The 26,453-nt window shown below is 36.8% G+C and overlaps 1 protein-coding gene across 7 annotated transcripts in view; it reads left to right on the top strand.

Annotated features, from left to right (window-relative positions):
- The window catches only part of PUM2 (pumilio RNA binding family member 2), a 121,953-nt gene that overhangs the window by 26,425 nt on the left and 69,075 nt on the right, over positions 1 to 26,453 (top strand). For 5 of the 7 annotated variants that reach the window (XM_018055595.1, XM_018055596.1, XM_018055594.1 and 2 more), the window contains exons 3-7: positions 7,059 to 7,167; positions 9,990 to 10,177; positions 10,739 to 10,908; positions 13,868 to 14,138; positions 14,421 to 14,514. In XM_018055595.1, coding sequence (XP_017911084.1) covers positions 7,059 to 7,167; positions 9,990 to 10,177; positions 10,739 to 10,908; positions 13,868 to 14,138; positions 14,421 to 14,514 — 832 coding nt within the window. Of the gene's footprint in view, positions 1 to 693; positions 819 to 7,058; positions 7,168 to 9,989; positions 10,178 to 10,738; positions 10,909 to 13,867; positions 14,139 to 14,420; positions 14,515 to 26,453 lie in introns of those variants that run through there. The other 2 variants (XM_018055600.1, XM_018055601.1) reach the window with 2 other exon arrangements.

Raw genomic sequence — 26,453 nt, forward strand, 5'->3', positions numbered from 1 at the left:
TAGATAATGTCATATTTTAGTAATGGACCTTAATAACTTTGATCAGAAAAGAGCTCTCCTTGATCTTTGTCCTGCTGTTTTATATATGTATGCTATGTTTGCTTTAGTCACACTTAATTGTTCACTATTCTCTCACAAAAATTTCTCCTTGTTCATTGTTTGCTTAATAAACTTCTAATCCTCTGCAGGACTCTACTGAAAAAAGGCTCTTTATCTGTTTGCTGTTTGCAGTAAAATTAATTACTTCATCTGACTTCTCATGGATCTTTATACATACTTTTATTATAATACTGGTTACAGTTTATTCATTTTATGTTAGTCTTCTCTGTAGATTGTTGGCTTTGAATGACTAGCACACAGTGAGCACTCCTAATACTTTGGATTTTATCAGTCCTGTTTTATGATTTTCCTTGGGGCATCCCATTTAACCTCATCATTACATAATTTAAGGCGTCAAAAATACTTAGTTTTCCATATACCTAAATGAATATTTAGAAAACTTTAATTGATTATGAAAACTCTTGTCACATTTTTGATTTGTCATGTTCTGTAGTACTAACGTAGTGTGGACTTTGATAATAGAAAAGAACCATGAACAGACCTAAGATGTGTAATTAACTGCTTGCTCCTGGAGATTATTTTACTTTGGTAGACCTTCATGAGACTCACTCCATCCAATGCTGTGCTCTTCAGATGCAGAAAAAGAGTCCAGTCACTCCTCTGGGCCACAAGAGGGCACCCTGCAGCTAGCTAACCCTCCCCTTCTTCAGAACAGCGTTTTCCAAAGAGTTTGTCATTTTCAGAGGACTGATTTAAGGGTGAGTTAAGGTGCTTAAGCATAAGTATTGCCAAAGTAAACTTGTTAGTCCAGTGCTTAAGGTAAAACTCTGGGCCCTAAGAAAATCTGAGAGAGGAAATAATTTTTTAGTTAAAAATAGACCTTGTAGCCTCACTGCAGTGCAGTGGCTGCTTAGGCCTTGTTTACACTCTGAGTGAACAGAAAGAAACAGTTCAAAGGGCTTTTGTTTTTTTCTTTCTTACTTGTTTTCTTTGGTCTTCAGAAAGTAGGATAACATATCTTAAAAGCAAGTTTGAACAGTGTTTCAGCCTAGTCTGTAACAGACTTGAACTTTTTTTTTAATACCAAATATAGTCACACCCTTACCTTAATTCTGTTTAGACCCCACAACACTTTACTTTCCAGATCTACATTGAGTATGTATTTACAACTTGACTGTTTTCCTCCCTTTCTAAATAGTAGTTGATAAACCCAAAGACATCTTTGCAGTTTTAAAAAGGGTGTCATGATCAGAAGTAGTACAGAGAGTTCAGTTGTTTGGGGGGTAAGTGGAGGGGTATTTGAGGTTTCTGGGAAAAAGAGGCTGGGTTTTTAAATGACCTAAAGCTTAAATCCAGGCTTTTCTTAGTGGAAATGTCAGATATACAGAGTAAAAGTGGTTAGGGTTAGGCTGTCTGGTTTTTTGGCAGGTAGTTAGAAGGTCATGCTTCTGTGCCCATCTAGTAAAAATGTATTTTTTTAAATAAGCTGTTATTCACTAATTAAGTTTTTTTCTTAACAGTTTACCAGCTAATTCTGTTACTCTAAGAGATAGTGAGAAACCTTTTGAGGTTTCTGTCTCTGGGTTCCCTCTCCCACAAGCCTCTCTATCTTTCCTCATCTCACAGGCAGCAGGGAACCTTCTGGGATTTCCTTCTTTGCCTGTCTCTCTCTCACCAGTCTTCTCCTTTCCTGACAGGTGAGGCTTGTTGTTTTATCCCAGAATTTATTCATTTTAATAAACTAAAAGCAGGCTTGAGTTTTTTAGAATTGCTTATTTATTTTTTCAATGCAATGTCTTAAGTTGTAAATCTAATGTACAAAGCACTGCATTGCACATAGGGTTATTTCCAAATGTATTGGGTTATGTAGATCATGATAGCTTTTACTGACTCATCATCAGAAGGACAGTTTCTTCTGGTTGTTTATCCAAAATAGGAATAGATTTGTAATCATCCATTCATAAACTCATCCTTTCCAATTTTTTCCATAGCACATTTCTGCCAGAAGACCCAATTTGTATTATGTCACATGGCTTAAAAAGAGCAAAGCTAACCCATAGGAGGTTGAACTCATTTTCATTAGTATGTTGTTTTAAAACTATACTGCTGCTGCTACTGCTGAGTCACTTCAGTTGTGTCTGACTCTGTGCGACCTCATAGACGGCAGCCCACCAGGCTCCCCGTCCCTGGGATTCTCCAGGCAAGAACACTGGAGTGGGTTGCCATTTGCTTCTGCAGTGCAGGAAGGTGAAAAGTGAAAGTGAGACACATACCTACGTATTTTTATATATAAAAGTTAACAGGAATTCAGTGTGTGGGTGCGTATATATACGTACACTTTTAAATAAGAAAAAGAGGCTCCTGCCTGAAATTCTTTAGGGAACCCAAAATTTAACTTTAAATCATTGAGTCAATGTGTTTTTGTGGAGTATTTAATAACTTAGTATGGCAAAACTTCTTTCTTTTCTGACACAGTAATATTTAAAGAAAACATTAAAGAAAATTTGTGTAGTAATAAGATCCCAGGTAGTATGGTGAAGTGGAAAACATAGCGGAGAGAAGATGAAGGAGACTGCTGTTTTCTCTCAGGTCTATCACTAGTGCTATATGACCTTGAGAAAGATTGACTCTTTGAAGGTAATAATAAAAATAGTATTTGTATGAGTCACATATATCTCTCAAATGCTCTGATCTGAGATGTTAGGGATAACTGGAGTGGAAACCAGCTGATTATAGTTATGTCTGTAAATTCCTATCTTAGCCATTCTGTCTTAAACTTTATCCACTCTAATGAATACCTACATTATATGGTCTGAATATCACCATAATATCTTAAGCTTTTATTTTTTTCATTATGGTTATTGTGGCCTAATAACTGGATATTTTTAGAAATACTGATAAATTAGACTATTATTGGAAAGAAACATCTTCTGTGGTAGTTAAGTGTAAAGAATATGGGCTTTGTAATTAAGCAGTTATGGATTCAACTCCTAATGCTGCCCAACTAGCTATACATGTATGTAATATTATATGTAATCCTGGACAGTTTACTTAACCTCTGATTCTGTGTCCTTATGCAAAATATAACTATTAGGCAACTGTTTTTTATAAATGTAGTTTCATGGTCCCCCTAGGATACTCAAACTAAAAGAAGGCAAACAGCTATAGACAAGATATTTGTAATGAATGTTATTATAATCATTTAAAATAATCAGCCAGTTAAATGTTACTGGACAGCATGTTATTCATGTTTGGTAATATTAAGATTCATACTTATGGTCGTGAAGATATTTACTACTTATTTTGGCATATGCTCAATGCTGTTCTAAATAGTTTATTAATGTTCTTGTATTCTAACCTCATAGAAACTCTAAAACAGTAGCTTTATTATTATCCTTACTTTTCAGATGAAGAAACTGAGGCTGAGTTAATTATCTGGCCCAATACAATGTAATAATGCTTGAACAACAGGTTGAACTCTTGAGTGCCTTGACTGTTTACAGTACTGCTTCCCATTGGAAGTGATGACATCTAGTAATATTTGCTGTGATATTAAAGGGTATTGAGAATGTAAAAGATATGAGAGTACTGTGATTTGAAAACATTAAGTATCGTATCTTTTATTAACAGAGAGGACTAAAGTCTGGAAAAGCACCATTCTGCAATTCTAGAGAACTCCCTTGTGGCTTTTGTTTTCTACATGCCTAATTGTTAGCATCTGTACCTTTTATTAACTTCCATTGTAAATAGAGTCACCTTATATCCTGATTTGTTCAGACAGTCCAGATACACGTTTTCATGGCATAATTGTTATTAGTACTCTCTTTCTCAAACTGTCCCAGTTTGGATGTTATATGAACACTATAATGTAGACATAGAGCCTTCAAGTTCTCTTAATTCTCAGAATTATGTTAATTTTTTTGGTTTGGTGATTTTACCTGACAATTTATATTAGAAAAATCTAAAGTGTAAGTTTAACTCATAAATTCTAGCAAGAATTTTATTTATTACTTATGTTGAAGTAGTATAGTAGTTTACTAGAGTGTTGACTGATTTCTTTGGAGATGAAAAGAGCAAGGCGTAAGTGCTTCTTTAAAGAAAGAACTAATGAAATGGTGGATAGTGGGGATTTGAATCTGTATGTCCACCTAATCATTTCTGAGTTGGAAGGACAGGGGAGTATTTTCTTAACAAGAAATACCAAGTTGTTTGACTTTGGTTTAGAGCTTTTGAGAATTAGGAAAGTAATATGAAGCAGTATTGGATAATGTATTTTACAGATCTTCAAGATCTCAGCCTTTTCTGTAATGTGCTTTCCCATTTCTGCTACAGTAAAAGAGTCTCCAGGGGCAAAACACTATTTTTATTGCTATTCCAACCACTGTACCCCTTAATTTTTTTCTTTTTTTTTAAGCTGTTCTCGTTATTGCCTTCCCCTATATTTAGTGCATTTTAACTTAATTCTTGGCTAGTAGTTTCTCTAAAAATATTTGAAATCAGTGTCTGCATTGTCACAGTTGTCTCTGGAACAGTGATAAAGGCCTTTGTTAGGAGAAGTGTTAATTTTATTAACTACTAAATTGTTTGTCCATGATAATTTATAAATGCTTGCAAAATGAAGAGATAGTCATAGCACAGTGGTTGGCAGAAAGTAGGCACACTGAATAAGTCCTTGGCGTAGACTCCCCTCTAGGTTTTATAGTTTGGGTGTCAAAGCAGTGATCTGTGAACTATTAACAGCACTACATGGAATCTTACCCCAAAAGACTGGAATAGTCTCCTCAAAAAATTCTTATTTCTACTACCTCACAAGATCAGATTAGTTTGTTTCAGCCACTTCTATGTCTAATAAATGCGTCTAATTAACTTATTATGACTTCATTTTTGATTACTTGTTATCCTTATTTTATTAAAACACTTTATGAAATATAGGATAAAAGTCTTATTCTTTCAGGAATCATTTTCTTCTGCCTGAAATGGCTTATTTATACAGTACTTTAAAGGGATTAACTTGGGTTTCACTGTGAATAAATTGTTCAATAATTTAAGTATATCAAGAGCAGTGTTTTAGTATTATATTATCATTTTAACATTTTGTTTGAATATTTGCATGAAACTTTATAGTGAGATTTTTTAAAAAATCAGAACAACCAAGGTTATATTTTACTGGAATCTTTGTTAGTATAGATTATTGTTTAAAATGCCTATACCTTAGGGGATTCCCTGGTGGTCCAGTGTGTAGGGCTCTTACCTGACCTCGGTAGGGTTCAATCCCTGGTCAGGGAACTGGGATTGTAGTATCCCACAAGCCACGTAGTTGTGGCCAAAATACATCAAGAAAATTTCTTTAAAATAATAATAGAAATAAAATGTCTGTACTTTAAATACAAATCATTTGCAGCTCAGGAAGACCTTAACGTGCAAAAGTTTTTTTCTTTTTTTTTTAAATAGAGAACTTAGTTAAAGTTTAAAATTAACAGTATTTAGTTTAGCAAAAGATCCATAGATTAGGCATACACCCAAATTGAATCCACCCTGCTCCCCGCAAAAGCTGCTTTTCCTGTTTTTGTGTTTGTTTTGGTCGGTAGTACTATCATTTACCTTGTTATTGTAAAGTTTTATTCTTTTTAATCAGCCTCTTATTTTTGTTTGTATCCTATTGACTGTCCTGAATGTCTCTGAAATCCATTTTCTCAGTTTTTTCTGTCAGTGCCCTGTTTCAGTTCTTGTCGTCTTGACTCTGTTGTAATTCTCCTGAATGATTTCCTTGCCTCTGGAAGGAATATCTAGAGTATCCATTATTCTTAGAACTTTGAGGTTCCTCATAATCGCCTAGATAGCTTTCACAGCATCAGCTCCCACATCTGTTTGTCCATCTCACACCCTGTTCTACAAACTATGCATTTTCTCAAGTTGTGCCTTTGTTCATTACTTCTTATGTCCTCCCCACCTTCCATTCACACTTTAAACCCCTGACACACACACACAGTCTTCTCTCTTAAGACCCCATATAAGTTTCACTAAGTTCATTTTATTATGGGTGTTATATATTTGTGAGCTCTGTGAAGATAAGGTCACCATGCCCTTATGGAGGCAAATACAGGTAATTTAGTATTTTAAGTGTAGCAATAGAAGTATATACAAGCTTAATTATGAGGATCTAATAATTATGGGCTGAGAGGGATGAGTGTCTTACAGATGCTTACTTAAATGTCACATGCATGGTTTAGAAAACCAGTCTGTTCTTTGCAAACAAACATATCCTCAGTCTGGTTCTTCTGAGTGTCAGGAAGGGTAGACAGGAGAGACCTGGATGAACACAATAAAGTCTCATTAGGAATTGACCAAATGTACATTTTTATTAATCATCAAATGATTATACCAACACAATTTTTATATTCTTGTGTGTGTTGCAGCATAGGATTGGACACAGGGCTTTGAGATTATCTCAAAAAGTATTTAAAGGTCTTCTTAATGTATTTCTTCCACCATCCTGCTTCCTGCTTTAGGATCAGTAGATTGCTACTGTTGAGAATATACGAAGAATTGTGAAGTTCACCTCCATTGAATTGTTAAGTAAGAAGAAGAATTGTCTGTCATTGAAGCTGTAGGATAGGAGATATTCCAAGGGCAGTACTTGGAAGTAAAGAGAAAACTTTAATCATTTGTATAAATATTTTTATTGTATTATCTGTTTTAAGAAATTTAGTAAGTCTTTTGAAAAAATTCATTAAAAATACCACATGACAGTAAAACCATTTGAAAAATGCAGAAGTATGAAGTTGACTTTTCAGGTCTAGAGTTATTAGAACCAGTATCCAAGCATAAATGGGGAGTTATTATTAACTAGACAAATTAGGAAACAGGGCACTCTTGAATTTTCGTTAGCATTGAAAACTAACTTGTACCTATTGATGGTAAGTTTGCTTTCTGCTGTGTTTTCGCTTTTTGTAATTAGGATGAAATTTAAATGTAATAATTTTTTTCCTTCCAAATAGCTTTTGCCTACCAAAAAATTTTGGGAACCTGATGATTCAACAAAAGATGGACAAAAAGGCATATTTCTTGGGGATGATGAATGGAGAGAGACTGCATGGGGAACTTCTCGTAAGTTATTGGTGTATGTGTGAGAGTTCTGGATTTGTTGAATACTTGAATTTTTTTTAAACCCTACTGCCCCCAAACGATACGTGGAGAAACTTTGTGGTATATTTGAGGATTTCATGTGTCCTCGTAATACACATTTTCTTATGTAAAGTAAGCCATACTTAATGGTCCACTTATTGATTAGAAATGTTTGTCACAGTAAGATTTTATTAAGTTTTATTTGGGGTTAAACTCTGATTATAAAATTCTGAATTTCCATTAAAATACAGGACACAATTTAACCATAGGAATTTTTAAGCTTGAATTGTATCAATGGATAGTGACCTAATAACTGCAGCTCAGACTGGCTTTATTAAATATTAGCCACACCCATAAAGAAAATAAACCCCCATAGTAAGATAGAATTCCCAGAAAGGGAGCAGACTTTGAATGTTTTTGATATCCATAGGTAACAAAGACTGAGGTCCAAGAAATTCTTAAGGGAAAAGGAACTGGAATGTAAGGAGTATAACTCATGGGGGTGACAGTATTTATTGGTAAATTACAGAGCATACTTATATTCTTAAAATACTACTGATTATATTTTTAAATGTTTCTCAGTAAAATTTGAGATGTACATGTGAAACTTTCAACATGTATTTAACAAAAAAGTTTCCGGTTTATAACTAAAAGCAGCTTACTAAAAGTACACAAGATGATCAAAGTAATATAAAATCAAGTTTCTGGAATTAACTTTCTATTTTGAGTGTAAATTGCCAGGTACTTTTTTTCTCTTTAAATCATTAAGATTTTTAAGTTCTTTACGGTTTTAAATTTTGTTCTTAAAGGTAATTGTTAAAAAGGAGAAGCTGAAAATTTTTAGTGCTATTTATAATCAAAATGGAAACAGATTGAAAACTTTGCTAAATACTAAATTAGACTAAACTATTGGAAATTTTATTTGCGTTCAACCAATATGTAATATAATGTGCCAGATTTGGAGAATACAAAGATAAATGAGATATGTGATCCCTGACTTCAAGGAATTTTTTTTCTAGATTTGTATTAACCTGTATAGATTGAACTTATATAATTTAAGTTATTCAGTTATTTGGGCCAGGATACATTTTCTACACAAAAGACACTTTCTTTGCTAAAACAACATGCTTGAAAATTTGGTTCATAAGCATGTTTTGATTTTTGTTTTGAAAGGTAAATGGTTAATTGCTTTATTTATCAGAACCAAGTATTTTTAAAAGCATTCCAAAGCAAAACTTCTTGAGCACAACATGGTAATGAGAGATACTTTCAAGGTGAATGTTAGGGAGATATTTCTGGTATGTTGTATTTGGAAGACAACTGGTACCAAACATAAAACATTTAAGCAACTATTTATATATTCCTGATATATCTTTTTGGTGTCAAGTTTATAATTTTAGTTAATTCCTTGTATCACTCCCTCTCCCAACTTTTTTTGTTGTATGGATAAAATTTTGAAGACGAATATAAGTTTTTACCAGGAGACATGAGAAAATTAGAAATGGATGGATTATTGTGTTTACTAAGTAAACATTTATTGAGTGCCAAGCATGTACAAATATGAACATGACATTCCTTGTCCTAAAAGAATTGTCATTCTACAGTTCTTTCCATGACCACAGGAGATTTTACCATACACATATTTCCTTCTCAGCTGAACTGAATTATTTGTGATTATTAATTTCATTGTGTTCTCCTGGCACTTTTAGGCCTTTGAGCATACTGGTTTCTCTAACCAGAGTGCTTTCCACCCCCATTTTCGCCTATTTTTTGCTCTCTGTCCTTCATATCATTTCCTTTGGGATTCACTCTAAGACTGGGAAAAAGTGATGAATACGCTTTCTCTTCCCCATAGTATCCTGGATTGTTTTTATTGAAGTGCTTTTACTCTTGATTATGATCGCTTCCTGTTAAACCTATAATCTCTTAGAGTACAGGACTGTTGTGTTCTTAGATTCCACCTACATACCACAATGCTTAGCATATTGGTTCAAAATTTTTTTCTGCAAATCTAGGTAAGTCTTGCCTCAAATGTTTTTATGTTTGTATTTGCTTTCAGATCTTAAGTATTGCCTTTTTTTTTTTAATCACAAAATACGTAGAAAAGGTATTTGTACCAGATGGATAATTTTTTTTGTTAAAAATAAATGGAAAACTTTTAGACTAGAAGGATTTTTTTTTTAATTAAAAAAAATTTTTAAATCTTTTAAAAAAGGAATCTTTTTTAATAAAACTAAGTGATACTTAGTCTTTTCACCAAGAATAGAAAATTCTGTGATATTACTGGCTTTTTTGAGTGAACTTAGTCATCTATGTTTATAGCAGTACAGCCATGTATTCTGAATCTGTCCAATACATGACTATAAACCTGAGAAGTGCCTCCATCAATTTAAGAGGAGTTATTTTTATTTCAGATTTTATCTCTAAAGTTTTTTGGTTTGAGTTGTTCTGAATTGAGAATAGAACTTTTTCATAAGAGGCTTGAAGGCAGTGGAGACTTCAAATTGTTTCTGTTGCCAGTGACTTTTGAATTTGATTATTCTTCAGATAGCCTTTTACCTGCTCTTTACCAAATGACTTTCTTAATCTGTATTCTCAAGAAATGTCCAAAGGGCAGTGAGTCTAAACAGATTGAAGATGTTTTTATAAAGATTACAGTAACATTCAAAACAAAACGATATGCTGATTTTTCTTTAGTATATTAATTCAATATGCTGATTTTTCTTTAGTGTATTAATTGATGTGAATACATTTTGGTTAGCTTAGAAGTACAAATTTGTAATTGTTTTCTTTTTTCCAAACAGACCATTCAATGTCCCAGCCTATTATGGTACAGAGAAGATCTGGACAGGGTTTTCATGGAAACAGTGAAGTAAATGCAATATTGTCTCCGCGATCAGAAAGTGGAGGCCTTGGTGTGAGCATGGTAGAATATGTATTAAGTTCTTCTCCTGCTGATAAATTGGATTCTCGATTTAGGAAGGGAACTTTTGTAAGTATTTTGAATGAAGAAATGTTTTTAAGTTGCTAGATGGTTATTCGGTTGTCTTTAAGTCAGTTTCTTATTCTGGCCCTTCCTAGAATTAAAGGTAATTTTATAGCTATTGGTGCTTTTGTTTTCTTCTCCTGGCCGCTTCTTGAAATACACGAAATGGTAGAACCACTGGGAATATTTATAGTCTTAATCATGTTACCAAAAAAATCGTATTAATTAAAAAAGTTTGTAAGATTTAAATTGCTTATTCGTGGTAGTACTTGATATGACAGTTAAAAAAACAAAATCATCTTTCATTAAGAAGAATTTTAATTTCATTTGTGGTGTTCCTGCTTTTCTAGCACCGCTATAGTTAAGGTTGCCTTAGCCCTTCTGTTATAAATCACTGGTTTGTATTCAATTTTTTTGGCCTTCGATAAATTCGTTGACTACAAAATTAAAATAAGATTCAATGTTTTTATTGTTTACATGCACTATAGTGTAGTTTTAGGTCACCTTGTGGTGCCTTTTTTTGTGTTCTATTAAATATTCAGAATCAAACAGACTCTTTTTCCTCAGGGCACTAGAGATGCTGAAACAGATGGACCTGAGAAAGGAGATCAAAAAGGCAAGGCTTCTCCATTTGAGGAGGACCAAAACAGAGATCTTAAGCAAGGAGATGATGATGATTCTAAAATAAATGGCAGAGGTTTGCCAAATGGAATGGATGCCGATTGCAAAGATTTTAAGTAAGATTTTCACTTTCTCAAGAAGAAAATCATATCTCTTTAGGGATTATTGCTACTAGCTGATATGACTGATTTAGGTATTTTTCCAACTTTTATTGGTTTTTTTATTTCCCTTTGTACCTTGTATTAATCTGGAGGAAGATTTAAAATTTTTTATAAGGACTATTAGTTAATGATTATGTGCCATTTTTAAAAAAGATAAGTCTTCAAAAATCTCTAAAACAATGCATCCTATTAAGTAATGTTAGAAATTGCTATTACCTTTCTACTAATATGGTAGTCTAAATTTTAACTGTTTTCTCCCTGCTAAAGTTTAGTGAATTTAAGGTTTAATCTGTGATTTTTCTTGGCAAACTCTTCTTGAGTTTGTTCTTCAGCACCTTTCTGTAGAGTTTTCTCTTCCTTCTATCTCTGTATTGTATCCTATCTCCCTTTTCTGAGTTTGTGCTGATACTTAATCATATTCCTGAAATTAGGATAGGAAGAACATATCAGACTTCTAAAAATTAGTGTTAAGTTCAGAATTTAAGTTCAGTTGTAGATTTTTTGTTGTCTCTTTATGGCAAGTATTTCTTTTGTTCTAACCTTTGGACTTAGATTAGGCAGTGCACATTCATCTAAATATTAGGGAGTTGTTTCTTCATATCCTGAACTTTATACTTCAGTAATCAGATGCTTTGGGGCCTATACCTGAAAATAGTTGTTTCTTTGCGATCTTATGAACCATGAAATATCAGTTAGTTGTTAGGTACATGTTTATGTTTATTACCTTTAATTATCAAAAAACAGAGTAACAATACTTCTTAAAAACAGTGCCATTTAAATCTGTTCTAAATGCAAAAAAGCATCCAAAACCAGTAAACCTCTTTTGGCAAGAAATAAATTTAATGCTACTCAGTTTGTTTTAGAACCTTATTCTGATTTTGCTCTTCTGCTATTACCTAATCTGTGTTTCAAGGGCATGCATTTAAAACTGAGTTGATTATAAACCCTGTAGAACATACATTTATAATTGAAGTGTTAATACACCATTAACTATAGCAAGAAAATAGCACCACTCATAGCATAATGACTTTTCCTTTTGAATCCTCTACTTTTTTTTTTTGCTATATTAGAGTTGTTTTGTATGAAAGACTATATTTCTCCATATTAATATGAACTTTACATTCAATAGCATTCTAATTCCGTTAAGTTTGTAGTAGGTTTTTTAAATTGCTTATAAAGTATTTCTGATGCAATATTGTCTTCAACAATATAAAAATATTTCAAAGTAATAGCTGTGGTCATATGGTCACTATGGTAGCACATCATTATTACATACATTAACTGATACATCATCTGTTGGAATAGAACTGAAAGGAATGAAAGAAATATAGCAGGCTTTCATTTTTTTGTAGTTGTAGTATAATTGCTTTACAATGTTGTGTTAGTTTCTGCTATACAGTGAAGTGGATCGGTTATATATATACACACACACACACACATACCTTCTCTCTTGGACCTTCCTCCCACCTCTTTCTTTTTTTCAATGGACTGATTAAGATCCTTTCAGTTTTATTTTTTCTTCCCATATATTCTGAATGAAAAGCCTTTGGATTATTCACATGAAAATTTTAATTGTGGATAAAGGGGAAAGGAGTTTGAAATTTCTTCTGATGTTGCAAGGACAGTGGTTAATTTTGAAATAAAATGTAAGTCCACAAACCTAAAGTATCTGGAAAACTGTTATTGTAATTAATCAATTCCTTTGTGAAATGTTCTGTACATGTTAGCAGATTTATTCCATTGTAAAGTACCTAAAGGTGGGGCAGTTACATACGGATAACCGTTGACATTGAAAGACCGGTTAATAATAGTTACTACCATTTATTTAGCATACTTATATTTGAATATACTATGAAATGATAGTTCCTCAGAACAAATTTACTTCTTGTGAAGGAAAAGATCTTACATAAATTATTTCCACAGAAGGAAGGAGACTGTTAATAAGGATCAATTATGTCCAGAAATAAAGTGAAAATAGTTTAGACTGTAAAGGATGTTGATAAAAAGAGAAGAGGCAGTGCTTAAAATTTAGTGTTAATAAATTTCTTCAGAAAATTAAGACTAATCGGTAGAGAAAGTTGCTCTTTTGTATATAGAATTATACTTTTCATTGATATGCATGCTTAACTTTTGATAAATATTAATTTTTATTTATTTTAATTTAAACTGAAACAATTTGGCGTGATAAAGATTGTTTTTGGAGAGCTCATAGAGGGTTTTTACAAGTAGTCTTTTTGCTTTTGTTATTATAGGACTCCAGTGTCACCTCCTCTGTCTCAAGGAAACTGAGACCTGGGTGTTGAAATGATTTACTTAGAATAATGTTTTAGAGTCAGGAGTCAGCTTTCTGTCTTGGTTCACTGCCCTTTTCTTTTGTATTCTGTATTATACAGCCTTCAGTTGTGAAGGCCATATGATCCTTTCTGGCCAGTTCCGCACCACCACCACCCCCCTGAAGTATTAGGCAAGATGTTAGGACAGCTATGGTGGTAGACAGGATGGGAGTATGGTGGATAGGTTTTGGTTTAGAGTCTTCTCATATTTGTTGCATGGTAGTCTGCTGTTCATACCTACTGCTCATTTTGTCTGTAATCTGAGACAAAAGTTTTGAGTGCCCTAGGCCTAAATCGTGATACTGGACAATTTCCTTATCTGTAAAATTGAATTATATCTTTATGCTATTAAAATTGGGGACAGTTGTCACTAATAATAATTAAAAAATGAAACATGTCAGCTTTTAAGTGTAAGCTGGATTAAACAGAAAAAAAAAGTGATAAAGAGCAATGTTCAGTGACCTAGGGTCCCTAATTTGCCTTTGTGTTTTACTACCATTGTTTTCCATGATTTTCCTTCTTTCTGATTTCACTTTTTGACATACTTGTTACTTTTACTCATTTCTATTTTCTTTACATAGTCGTACTCCTGGAAGTCGTCAAGCCTCTCCAACTGAAGTAGTTGAGCGCCTGGGCCCCAATACTAATCCCCCAGAAGGATTGGGGCCTCTTCCTAATCCTACAACTAATAAACCACTTGTTGAAGAATTTTCAAATCCTGAAACACAGAATCTGGATGCCATGGAACAAGTTGGTCTAGATTCTTTACAGTTTGACTATCCTGGTAATCAGGTACCAATGGACTCTTCAGGAGCTACTGTAGGCCTTTTTGACTACAATTCCCAGCAGCAGGTAAAGAATACTCCTTCTTTAGCAACGTTCCTCTTAGCTAGTAGTAGTATAGCCTGAAGTGCTATGAGATGTTGACATAAGTAATAGGGGTATTTTTAAACACTTTAATGTTTTATTGAATAAAATGTCCTTATAGTTGAGAAAGTGAGTTTTATTGAATAAAATGTCCTTATAGTTGAGAAAGTGATTACAATATGTATTTGTAATATTCCATTCTTAGCTTTCTAAACAAAAATGAAATGCTGTGAGACTAATCTCTGTATTCAATATTTTTCTTAATAGCTCTTTCAGAGGACTAATGCACTAACAGTTCAGCAGTTAACTGCAGCTCAGCAGCAGCAGTATGCATTAGCCACAGCTCAGCAGCCACATATAGGTGAGTCTTTATAAGTTACCATTTTAAATACAGTGTTAGAAAATCTTGTGTTAAAGTGTTTAGATCTTATTTAATGGTGTTATTTCTTTACTTCCTGAGACATCTCATTGAGATAAAACAGTAGTAGATTACATGGCAAGAGTAAAGATTAAGAAAGAACAGTTTGGCTTTTACTTGTATTCTTGGTGAAATAAAAATCTGTAACTTGATGACAGCTGTCAGCACATAAGTTTTTTTTCTTAGTGTGAAATGGAGAGCATTTGGAAACACTTGGAAATTCAAGCATCGTTTTGGGTGTTCATATTAAGGCAGAGTGTGTGTTTTTAAAATGGGTTGGAAGTAAGAATCCTGAGAAAATTTTTTTAAATTGTTTCTTCCTTACTTCATTAGGCTATTTAATCTTTGAGCTTTGTAGTTAAGACTATAATGTGAAATACTATGATTACATATGTCTTACTGCTAGACTGCAGGCATTAGTACCTGTTTTCTGTTGAGGTTGTTGGTTTTTTTTTTTTTAACTTATTTTGAAATAATTACGGATTCACATGAGGTTGCAAAGAGAGTACACAGATTCCCCACCTAGTTTTCCCTAAATGACTGCATGTTAAAATAATTATAGTATAGTACCACAGCAGTTGCTAAATGTGTGTGTATAGATGTGTGTCGTTTTATCATGTGTATAGATTTGTGGGAACCATTCTTACACCTAATTTTGGCTGATCTTGATTTATTTTCACTCTCAACATCAGGATGTTTGGGGACCGGGGATGAGATATACTAAGTTAGTTCTATTCCCTTAACTGTGTATTGCTTTGGGTCAATCCAAGAAGTCTTTCCAGGTCCAAAATTTTATTTTTGGTTTTAATCAAAGGTGACCACATATTTCTAGATGACTTCTAATAGCAGCATGCACTCTGGACCTGTTTTTTTATACTTTTCCCCAGCTGCCTTTATCCCTGCATATAGTGCTTTTTCATTAATTGTTAGAAACATTGATTCCTGTCTACTTATGGGCCATTACAACACTTTTTATTTCTTGACACTTCATCATATGATTTATATGTGGTAGGCTGGGATACCCATTATTGCTCGTCCTTTTGGTAGTTTTAAATTTTCACCTCTTGCCTTTTCTTTCGTATGAGCTTTAAAATTCTCTTATTTACTTCCATATACATGTGTGCTCAATGTTTGACTCTTTGCGATCCCATGGACTGTGCCCACCAGGCTCCTCTGTCCATGGAATTCTCCAGGCAAGAATACTGCAATGTGTTGCCATTACCTCCTCCAGGGTATCATCCTGACCCAGGGATCAAACCCATGTCTCCTACATTGCCAGGTGGATTTTTTACCACTGAGCCATCTGGGAAGCCACTGTTTACTTTCAGATCAGGTTAAAATCTTATTAACTTATGAAAACTAACATCTTTATGACAGTAAGTATTCTTCTAGAACCTAGTGTGTCTTTAACGCTGTTAAGTCTGCTTTTGTGGTGTTAATGAGTGCTTTAAATTTTTCTCATATAAGTTTGTATATTTTTCAGTAGGTTTGTTCTTTGGTATTTAATCTTTTGCTGTCATTGTAAATGACTTCCTGTCTTTCATTATAACTTTTAACTGATATCTGTGAAAGCTCTTGATTCAGTTCAGTTCAGTCGCTCAGTCATGTCCGACTCCTTGCGACCCCATGAATTGTAGCACGCCAGGCCTGCCTGTCCATCACCAACTCCTGGAATTCACCCAAATTCATGTCCATCGAGTTGGTGATGCCATCCAGCCATCTCATCCTCAGTCGTCCCCTTCTCCTCCTGTCCCCAATCCCTCCCAGCATCAGAGTCTTTTCCAATGAGTCAACTCTTCACATGAGGTGGCCAAAGTACTGGAGTTTCAGCTTTAGCATCATTCCTTCCAAAGAACACCCATGACTGATCTCCTTTAGAATGGACTGGTTGGATCTCCTTGCAGTCCAAGGGACTCTCAAGAGTCTTCTCCATCACCACAGTTCAAAAGCATCAATTCTACGGTGCTCAGCTTTCTTCACGATCCAACTTTCACATCCATACATGACCACTGGAAAAACTATAGCCGTGACTAGACGGACCTTTGTTGGCAAAGTAATGTCTCTGCTTCTGAATATGCTGTCTAGGTTGGTCATAACTTTCCTTCCAAGGAATAAGCATCTTTTAATTTCATCCCTCAATCACCATCTGCAGTGATTTTGGAGCCCAAAAAAATAAAGTCAGCCACTGTTTCCCCTGTTTCCCCATCTATTTGCCATGAAGTGATGGGACCAGATGCCATGATCTTGGTATTCTGAATGTTGAGCTTTAAGCCAACTTTTTCACTCTCCTCTTTCACTTTCCTCAAGAGGCTTTTTAGTTCCTCTTCACTATCTCCTCTTTCATGTTCCTCAAGAGGCTTTTTATTTAGTTTCTCTTCACTATCTTCACTTACTCCTTGGAAGAAAAGTTATGATCAACCTAGATAGCATGTTGAAAAGCAGAGACATTACTTTACCAACAAAGGGTCCATCTAGTCAAGGCTATGGTTTTTCCATTGGTCATGAATGGATGTGAGAGTTGGACTGTGAAGAAAGCTCAGCGCCGAAGAATTGATGCTTTTGAACTGTGATGTTGGAGAAGACTCTTGAGAGTTCCTTGGACTGCAAGGAGATCCAACCAGTCCATTCTGAAGGAGATCAGCCCTGGAATTTCTTTGGAAGGAATGATGCTAAAGCTGAAACTCCAGTACTTTGGCCACCTCATGCGAAGTGTTGACTCACTGGAAAAGATTCTGATGCTGGGAGGGATTGGGGACAGGAGGAGAAGGGGACGACCGAGGATGAGATGGCTGGATGGCATCACTGACTCGATGGATGTGAGTCTGATGAAACTCCGGGAGTTGGTGATGGACAGGGAGGCCTGGCGTGCTGCGATTCATGGGGTCACAGAGAGTCGGACACAACTGAGTGACTGAACGGAACTGAACTCATTATCTGCCATAAGCGTGGTGTCATCTGCATATCTGAGGTTAATGATATTTCTCCGAGCAACCTGACTTCCCTGTTGGCTCAGAGGTTAAAGCGTCTGCCTCCAATGTGGGAGACCCAGGTTCGATCCCTGGGTTGGGAAGATCGCCTGGAGATGGAAATGGCAATCCACTCCAATATTCTTGCCTGGAGAATCCCATGGACTGAGGAGCCTAGTGGGCTGCAGTCCATGGGGTCACAGAGTCAGACATGACTGAGTGACTTTACTTACTTACTTACTTAATCTTGATTCCAGCTTGTGCTTCTTCCAGCCCAGCGTGTCTCATGATGTACTCTGCATATAAGTTAAATAAGCAGGGTGACACTATACAGCCTTGATGTACTCCTTTTCCTATTTGGAACCAGTCTGGAACATGTCCAGTTCTAAGTGTTGCTTCCTCACCTGCGTATAGGTTTCTCAATAGGCAGGTCAGGTGCTCTGGTATTCCCATCTCTTTCAGATTTTTCCCCAGTTTATTGTGATCCACACAGTCAAAGGCTTTGGCATAGTCAATAAAGCAGAAATAGATGGTTTTCTGGAACTCTCTTGCTTTTTCCATGATCCAGCGGATGTTGGCAATTTGATCTCTGGTTCTTCTGCCTTTTCTAAAACCAGCTTGAACATCTGGAAGTTCATGGTTCACATATTGCTGAAGCCTGGCTTGGAGAATTTTGAGCATTACATTACTAGCGTGTGAGATGAGTGCAGTTGTGCGGTAGTTTGAGCATTCTTTGGCATTGCCTTTCTTTGGGATTGGAATGAAAACTGACCTTTTCCAGTCCTGTGGCCACTGCGGAGTTTTCCAAATTTGCTGGCATATTGAGTGCAGCACTTTCACAGCATCATCTTCCAGGATTTGAAATAGCTCAACTGGAATTCCATCACCTCCACCAGTAACGCTGAAGAAGCTGAACGATTCTATGAAGATCTACAAGGCCTTTTAGAACTAACATCCAAAAAAGATGTCCTTTTCATTATACAGGACTGGAATGCTAAAGTAGGAAGTCAAGAAACACCTGGGGTAACAGGTAAATTTGGCCCTGGAATACGGAATGAAACAGGGCAAAGGCTAATAGAGTTTTGCCAAGAGAACACACTGGTCATAGCAAACACCTTCTTCTAACAACACAAGAGAAGACTCTACACATGGACATCACCAGATGGTCAACTCCGAAATCAGATTGATTACATTCTTTGTAGCCAAAGATGGAGAAGCTCTGTACAGTCAACAAAAACTAGACTGGGAGCTGACTGTGGCTCAGATCATGAACTCCATATTGCCAAATTCAGACTTAAATTGAAGAAAGCAGAGAAAACCACTAGACCATTCAAGTATGACCTAAATCAAATTCCTAATGGTTATACACTGGAAGTGAGAAATAGATTTAAGGGACTAGATGTGATAGATAGAGTGCCTAATGAACTGTGGACGGAGGTTCGTGACATTGTAGAGGAGACAGGGATCAAGACCATCTCCGTGGAAAAGAAATGCAAAAAAGCAAAATGGCTGTCTGGGGAGGCCTTACAAATAGCTGTGAAAAGAAGAGACATGAAAGGCAAAGAATAAAAGCAAAGATATAAGTATTTGAATGTAGAATTACAAAGAATAGCAAGAAGAGATAAGAAAGCCTTCCTCAACAATCAGTGCAAAGAAATAGAGGAAAAGAACAGAATGGGAAAGACTAGAGATCTCTTCAAGAAAATTAGAGATACCAAGGGAACATTCCATACAAAGATGGACTCAATAAAGGACAGAAATGGTATGGACCTAACAGAAGTAGAAGATATTAAGAAGAGGTGGCAAGAATGCACAGAAGAACTGTACGAAAAAGATCTTCACGACAAAGATAATCATGATGGTGTGATCACTCACCTAGAGCCAGACATCCTGGAGTGTGAATCAAGTGGGCCTTAGAAATCATCACTGTGAACAAAGCTCTTGTTTAGTGTTTATTAAATTTTATTAATGCTGTTTTCTAATAACTGAATCATTCCTGTGCTTAGAGTTTAAAATAATTGTATATAAATTTGAGCTCTTTTAATTTGCTAACGTTTTATTTAGGATTTTGGTCAACGTATAAATAAATTTAGCCTGTGTGTGTATATCCATTTTTTTGTTAGATTTTGATATCAATATACTTGCTTTCTAAAAATAGTTTAAAAGTGTTTCTTTTTTTAATGCCTTGGAGTATTTTCAATTACATTTGACCTTATAAAAGATTTGCCATAAGTTAGAACTTCTTTGTGAAACCAGGGAAACTATGCAAATAAATCTGAAAACTTGAATGGAAATTTCCAAGAAAGCATAACTTACCAAAATGGATCCCATCTTTGTTCCGTTGTTAAATAGAGAAGAGCTGATCATTAGTCCTTTTATCCAGGTTTGCTGAGTCATCTCTTAGCTGGCTGATAGTTATTTAGATTCAGTTCGGTTCAGTCTCTCAGTCGTGTTTGACTCTTTGCAACCGCATGGACTGCAGCACCCAGGTCTCCCTGTCCATCACCAACTCCCGGAGTTTACTCAGACTCATGTCCATTGAGTCGATGATGCCATCCAACCATCTCATCCTCTGTCATGCCCTTCTCCTCCTGCCTTCAATCTTTCCCAGCTTCAGTGTCTTTTCCAATGAGTCAGTTCTTCGCATCAGGTGGCCAAAGTATTGGAACTTGAGCTTCAGCATCAGTCCTTCCAATGAGTATTCAGGACTGATTTCCTTTAGGATTGGCTGGTTTGATATCCCTGCAGTCCAAGGGACTCTCAAGAGTCTTCTCCAACTCCACAGTTCAAAAGCATCAATTCTTCTGCACTCAGCTTTCTTTATAGTCCATTCTGTCGTTTTGAGATTACATCAAAGTACTGCATTTCGGACTCTTTTGTTGTTGACTATGATGACTACTCCATTTCTTCCAAGGGATTCTTGCCCACAGTAGTAGATATAATGGTCATCTGAGTTAAATTCACCCATTCCAGTCCATTTTAGTTCACTGATTCTTAAATTGTCTATGTTCACTCTTGCCATCTCCTGTTTGACCACTTCTAATTTACCTTGATTCATGGACCTATCATTCCAGGTTCCTATGCAGTATTGCTCTTGACAGCATCGGACTTTACTTCTATCACCAGTCACATCCACAACTTTGTATTGTTTTTGCTTTGGCTCCGACTCTTCATTCTTTCTGGAGTTATTTCCCCACTGGATCTCTACTATCATATTGGGCACCTACCGACCTGGGGAGTTCATCTTTCTTTATCCACGTTTTGTCAGAACTCTACCATGACATTGTACCAATAGAAATATGTGCTCCATAGAATTTAAAATTCTATAGTAGCCACATTTTTAAAAGTAAAAAGAAGTATGTGAAATTAGTTTGAATAATATTTTATTTATCCCATTATACTGAAGATATCTCAAATGTAGTAAATAAAAAACTTAGTAATAAATTCTTTTTTATATATAGTCTTTGAAATTAAGTGTGCATATTCCCACTTGCAGCAAATCTCACTTTAGACTAGTCTCATTGCAAATGTTCAGTAGCTGTATATGGTAGTAACTACCATAGCAGACAGTGCATATTCTAGAATGGAGGTTGACAAACTTTTTTCTATAAAGTTCCAAAAAGCAAATATTTAAAAATTTTACATGCCGTATGTTTTCTGTCACAACTAATTGACCTTCCTCTTATAGAACAAGGCAGCCATAGACAGTACATAAATGAGTACAGCTGTGTTCTCTTCAACTTTACTGTGGGCATTGTTACTTGTATTTTGCATAATTTTCATTTGTTACAAATTACTATTTTCAACCATTTAAAAATGTTTAAATCATTCCTAGCTAATTTATACAAAAATAGGTAGTAGGGTAAAACTTGTCCCATGGACTGGACCAGAAAGAGGTGATAGATACAGTATATTTTATGTTTTAAAACGTACATCCACACTGAAAAGAGGGAGAGAAAGAGAAAAGAAAAAGATCGGGTTGTTTTAATTGCTGGGTTCTGTAGGGTGGGAAATTGAGATGTGATCCATAGGAGTAAACTGGAAATAAACTAAGATGCCTGCAGAGGGCTGCAAGAGGGATAAATAAAATGGCCTGCTCATCCCAGGACTGAGGTTGAGGGGGTTAGATCCCCAAATCACTAATAAAGACTTGATTTGGAGACTTCACCCTAAAGTGTGTATTTATCAATTGGGATGAATAAATGTAGGAGAATCTCTCATATAAGATAGTATCTAAAACAGAAATTACAACGCAGACAACAAAGAGTAGTCATATAATAGAGTTTATACCCATGATGTAGAAATAAGAGAACTTTAAAGTTCTGAAAAGAATTTTTAAATGTTTGTTTAGAATATTAAGAGATAAAGGACATAAGTCATCAAAGATCAGAGGTCTTAAAATGTCATAGTGATATGAAAACAAACCATTTCAGAACCTTGTAAATAAAAACACATGGGGGGAGGCGGGTCTAAGATGGAGGAGGAATAGGACAGGGAGACTACTTTCTCCCCCACAAATTCATCAAAAGAACATTTGAACACTGAGTAAATTCCACAAAACAACTTCCGAATGCTGGCAGAAGATATCAGGCACCCAGAAAAGCAGCCCATTGTCTTCAAAAAGAGGTAGGAAAAAATGTAAAAGATAAAAAGAGAGACAGAAGAGGTAGGGACGGAACTCCGTTCCGGGAAGGGAGTCTTAAAAAAGAAGTTTCCAAACACCAGGAAACACTGTGGCGAGCCTTGGAACCACAGAGGGCAACATAACTGGGAGGAAAAATAAATAAATAATTAAAACTCACAGATTACCTGTTCAACGGTAACTCCTCCAAGTGGAGAAGCAGCGCAGACGCCTGCACCCACCACTGGCAAGCGGGGGCTGGGCAGGGAGGCGCAGCTGCATTGCTTAGAGTAAGGACCCAGCCTGAATGCTGAGGGCAATCTGAGGGAAATAACTTGGGATAGCAAACCAGACTGTGAGATAGCTACCATGCGAAAAGCTCTAACCTAAGACACCATCAGGCCCGCTCACAGAACAAAGGACTGAGCAAAGCTAGCCGGCTGCAGACCATCCCCCTCCGGTGACAGGCAGCCAGAGTGAGAACGGGGCAATCGTGGCCCCAGAAAGGCATTATCTACCAAACTGGAAGCAGGCTTCGTTGCTAACCAAGACTTCTTGGGATTGTGGATGGGCAACATCCTCCTGAATAAGTGTGCCGGTTGTACACCCAGAAAACCGAGTGGCAGGGACGGGGGAGGCGATAAGTCGCAGTGACCGCACTTGCCAATCACCTGGTCACCTGAGTAGCTCGGAGCTCGGAAGGGCACAAAATGCAGGCCCACCGAATCTGCACCTCTGAGGACTTCCTGAGGGCCTGAACATGAATGGCTTAGACCTGGGAGGTGCATGCAGCCCAGGGCCAGCCTCAGACATTCCCTGGCAGAGCAACCTAGAGCCTAAGCAGTGTAGACGGGGAAAGCACAGATGCTGTGAGTGGGGGCAAACCCAGTGTGGCTGAGTCACTGCAAGCACACGCCCATGTTGTTTGCAGTGTTCCTCCCTCCCCACAGCACGACTGAACAAGTGAGCCTAAAAAAGTGTCCACCACCACCCCCTTGTATCGGCGGAAATTATACACTGAAGAGACAAGCAAACAGAAGAAGCTAAAACAGAGGGAACCTCCTTGGAAGTGACAGGTGCAATAGATTAAAACCCTGTAGTTAGTACCTACTACATAGGAAGGGGCCTATAGATTTTGAGAAATTTAAGCCGGATCAAGGAATTATCCGAAACTGAATTGGCCACACACTGCCCACAACACCACCAGAGAAAGTCCTAGATATATTTTTACTACCATTCCTTCATTTTTTAAAACTTTAAGTCCTCTATTACTCCTTTAATTTTCATTTTTATAACCTATTACTTTGCAAAAAAAAAGGACCCTATTTTTTAAAGCAAACTTCATATATATATATTTTATAATTTTTGTGACTTTTTTTTCCTTTTAATATTGTATTTTTAAAAATCCAGCCTCTACTCTAGATTTTTAATCTTTGCTTTTTGGTATTTGTTATCAATTTTGTACCTTTAAGAAGCCAATCTTCAGTACCCATTTTTACTTGGGAGTGAGATTACTGGCTTGACTGCTCTCTTCCCCTTTGGACTCTCCTTCTTCTCCACCAAGTCGCCTGTGTCTCCTCCCTACCCCCTCTCTTCTCTACCCAATGCTGTGAATCTCTTTTTGTGTTCTGGATGGTGGAGAACACTTAGGGAACTGATTACTGGCTGGATCTGTCTCTCTCGTTTTGGTTCCCCTCTGTATCCTCCTGGCCACCTCTGTCTCCTTCCTCCCTCTTCTCTGTATAACTCTGTGAACATCTGTGAGTGGTCCAGACTGTGGAGAGCACATAAGGAAGTGATTATTGGCTAGCTTGCTCTCTCCTCTTTTGATTCCACCTCATCTCATCCTGGTCACCTCTATCTCCCTCCTCCCTCTTCTCTTCTCCATGTAACTCTGTGAACCTCTCTGGGTGTCCCTCATTGTGGAGAAACTTGTCATCATTAACCTAGATCTTTTATCAATGGTGCTGTATAGATGGAGAAGTCTTGAGGCTACCGTAAAAATAAGACTGAAAACCAGAAGCAGAAGGCTTAAGTCCAAATCCTGAGAACACCAGAGAACTCCTGACTCCAGGGAACAGTAATGGACAGGAGCTCATCAAACGCCTCCATACCTACACTGAAACCAAGCAACACCCAAGGGCCAACAAGTTCCAGAGCAAGACATACCATGCAAATTCTCCAGCAACACAGGGACATAGCCTTGAGCTTCAATATACAGGCTGCCCAAAGTCACTCCAAACCTATTGACATCTTATACTCATTACTGGACACTTCACTGTACTCCAGAGAGAAGAAATCCAGCTCCACCCACCAGAACACTGACACAAGCTTCCCTCACCAGGAAACCTTGACAAGCCACCTGTACAACCCCACCCACAGCGAAGAAACTCCACAATAAAGGGAACTCCACAAACTGCCAGAATACAGAAAGGCCACCGCAAACACAGCAATATAAACAAGATGAAGAGACAGAGGAATACCCAGGCGGTAAAGGAACAAGATAAATGCCCACCAAAAAACAAAAGAGGAAGAGATAGGGAATCTACCTGATAAAGAATTCCAAATAATGATAGTGAAAATGATTCAAAATCTTGAAAACAAAACTGAATCATAGATAAATAGCCTGGAGACAGGATTGAAAAGATGCAAGAAAGGTTTAACAAGGACCTAGAAGAAATAAAAAGAGTCCATATATAATGAATAATGCAATAAATGATATCAAAAACACTCTGGAGGGAACCAACAGTAGAATAACAGGCAGAAGATAGGATTAGTGAGGTAGAAGATAGAATGGTAGAAATAAATGAATTAGAAAAAAAGAAAACTGAATTAAAAGGAATGAGGACAATCTCAGAGACTTCTGGGACAATGTTAAATGCCCCAACATTGGAATCATAGGAGTCCCAGAAGAAGAAAACAAAAAGAAAGACCATGAGAAAATACTTGAGATAATAGTTGAAAACTTCCCTAAAGTGGGGAAGGAAATAATCACCCAAGTCCAAGAAACCAAGAGAGTGCCAAACAGGAAAACCCAAGGCAAAACACTGCAAGACACATATTAATCAAATTCAGTTCAGTTCAGTCGCTCAGTCGTGTCCGACTCTTTGCGACCCCACGAATGGTAACACACCAGGCCTCCCTGTCCATCACCATCTCCCGGAGTTCACTCAAACTCACGTCCATTGAGTCGGTGATGCCATCCAGCCATCTCATCCACTGTCGTCCCCTTCTTCTCCTACCCCCAATCCCTCCCAGCATCAGAGTCTTTTCCAATGAGTCAACTCTTCGCATGAGGTGGCCAAAGTACTGGAATTTTCAGCTTTAGCATCATTCCTTCCAAAGAAATCCCAGGGCTGATCTCCTTCAGAATGGACTGGTTGAATCTCCTTGCAGTCCAAGGGACTCTCAAGTCTTCTCCAACACCACACTTCAAAAGCATCAATTATTCGGCGCTCAGCCTTCTTCACAGTCCAACTCACATCCATACATGACCACAGGAAAAACCATAGCCTTGACTAGACGGACCTTAGTCGGCAAAGTAATGTCTCTGCTTTTAAATATGCTATCTAGGTTGGTCATAACTTTTCTTCCAAGGAGTAAGCGTCTTTTGATTTCTTGGCTGCAGTCACCATCTGCAGTGATTTTGGAGCCCCCCAAAATAAAGTCTGACATTGTTTCCACTGTTTACCAATCTATTTCCCATGAAGTGATGGGACCAGATGCCATGATCTTCGTTTTCTGAATGTTGAGCTTTACGCCAACTTTTTCACTCTCCTCTTTCACTTTCCTCAAGAGGCTTTTTAGTTCCTCTTCACTTTCTGCCATAAGGGTGGTATCATCTGCATATCTGAGGCGATTGATATTTCTCCCGGCAATCTTAATTCCAGCTTGTGCTTCTTCCAGCCCAGTGTTTCTCATGATGTACTCTGCATATAAGTTAAATAAGCAAGGTGACAATATATAGCCTTGACGTACTCCTTTTCCTATTTGGAACCAGTCTGTTGTTCCACGTCCAGTTCTAACTGTTGCTTCCTGATATGCATATAGGTTTCTCAAGAGGCAGGTCAGGTGGTCTGGTATTCCCATCTCTTTCAGAATTTTCCACAGTTTATTGTGATCCACACAGTCAAAGGCTTTGGCATAGTCAATAAAGCAGAAGTAGATGTTTTTCTGGAACTCTTCTTGCTTTTTCAATGATCCAGCAGATGTTGGCAATTTGATCTCTGGTTCTTCTGCCTTTTCTAAAACCAGCTTGGACATCTGGAAGTTCACCGTTCACGTATTGCTGAAGC

The sequence above is a fragment of the Capra hircus genome, chromosome 11, assembly GCF_001704415.2.
Source record: "Capra hircus breed San Clemente chromosome 11, ASM170441v1, whole genome shotgun sequence".
Lineage (NCBI taxonomy): Eukaryota > Metazoa > Chordata > Mammalia > Artiodactyla > Bovidae > Capra > Capra hircus.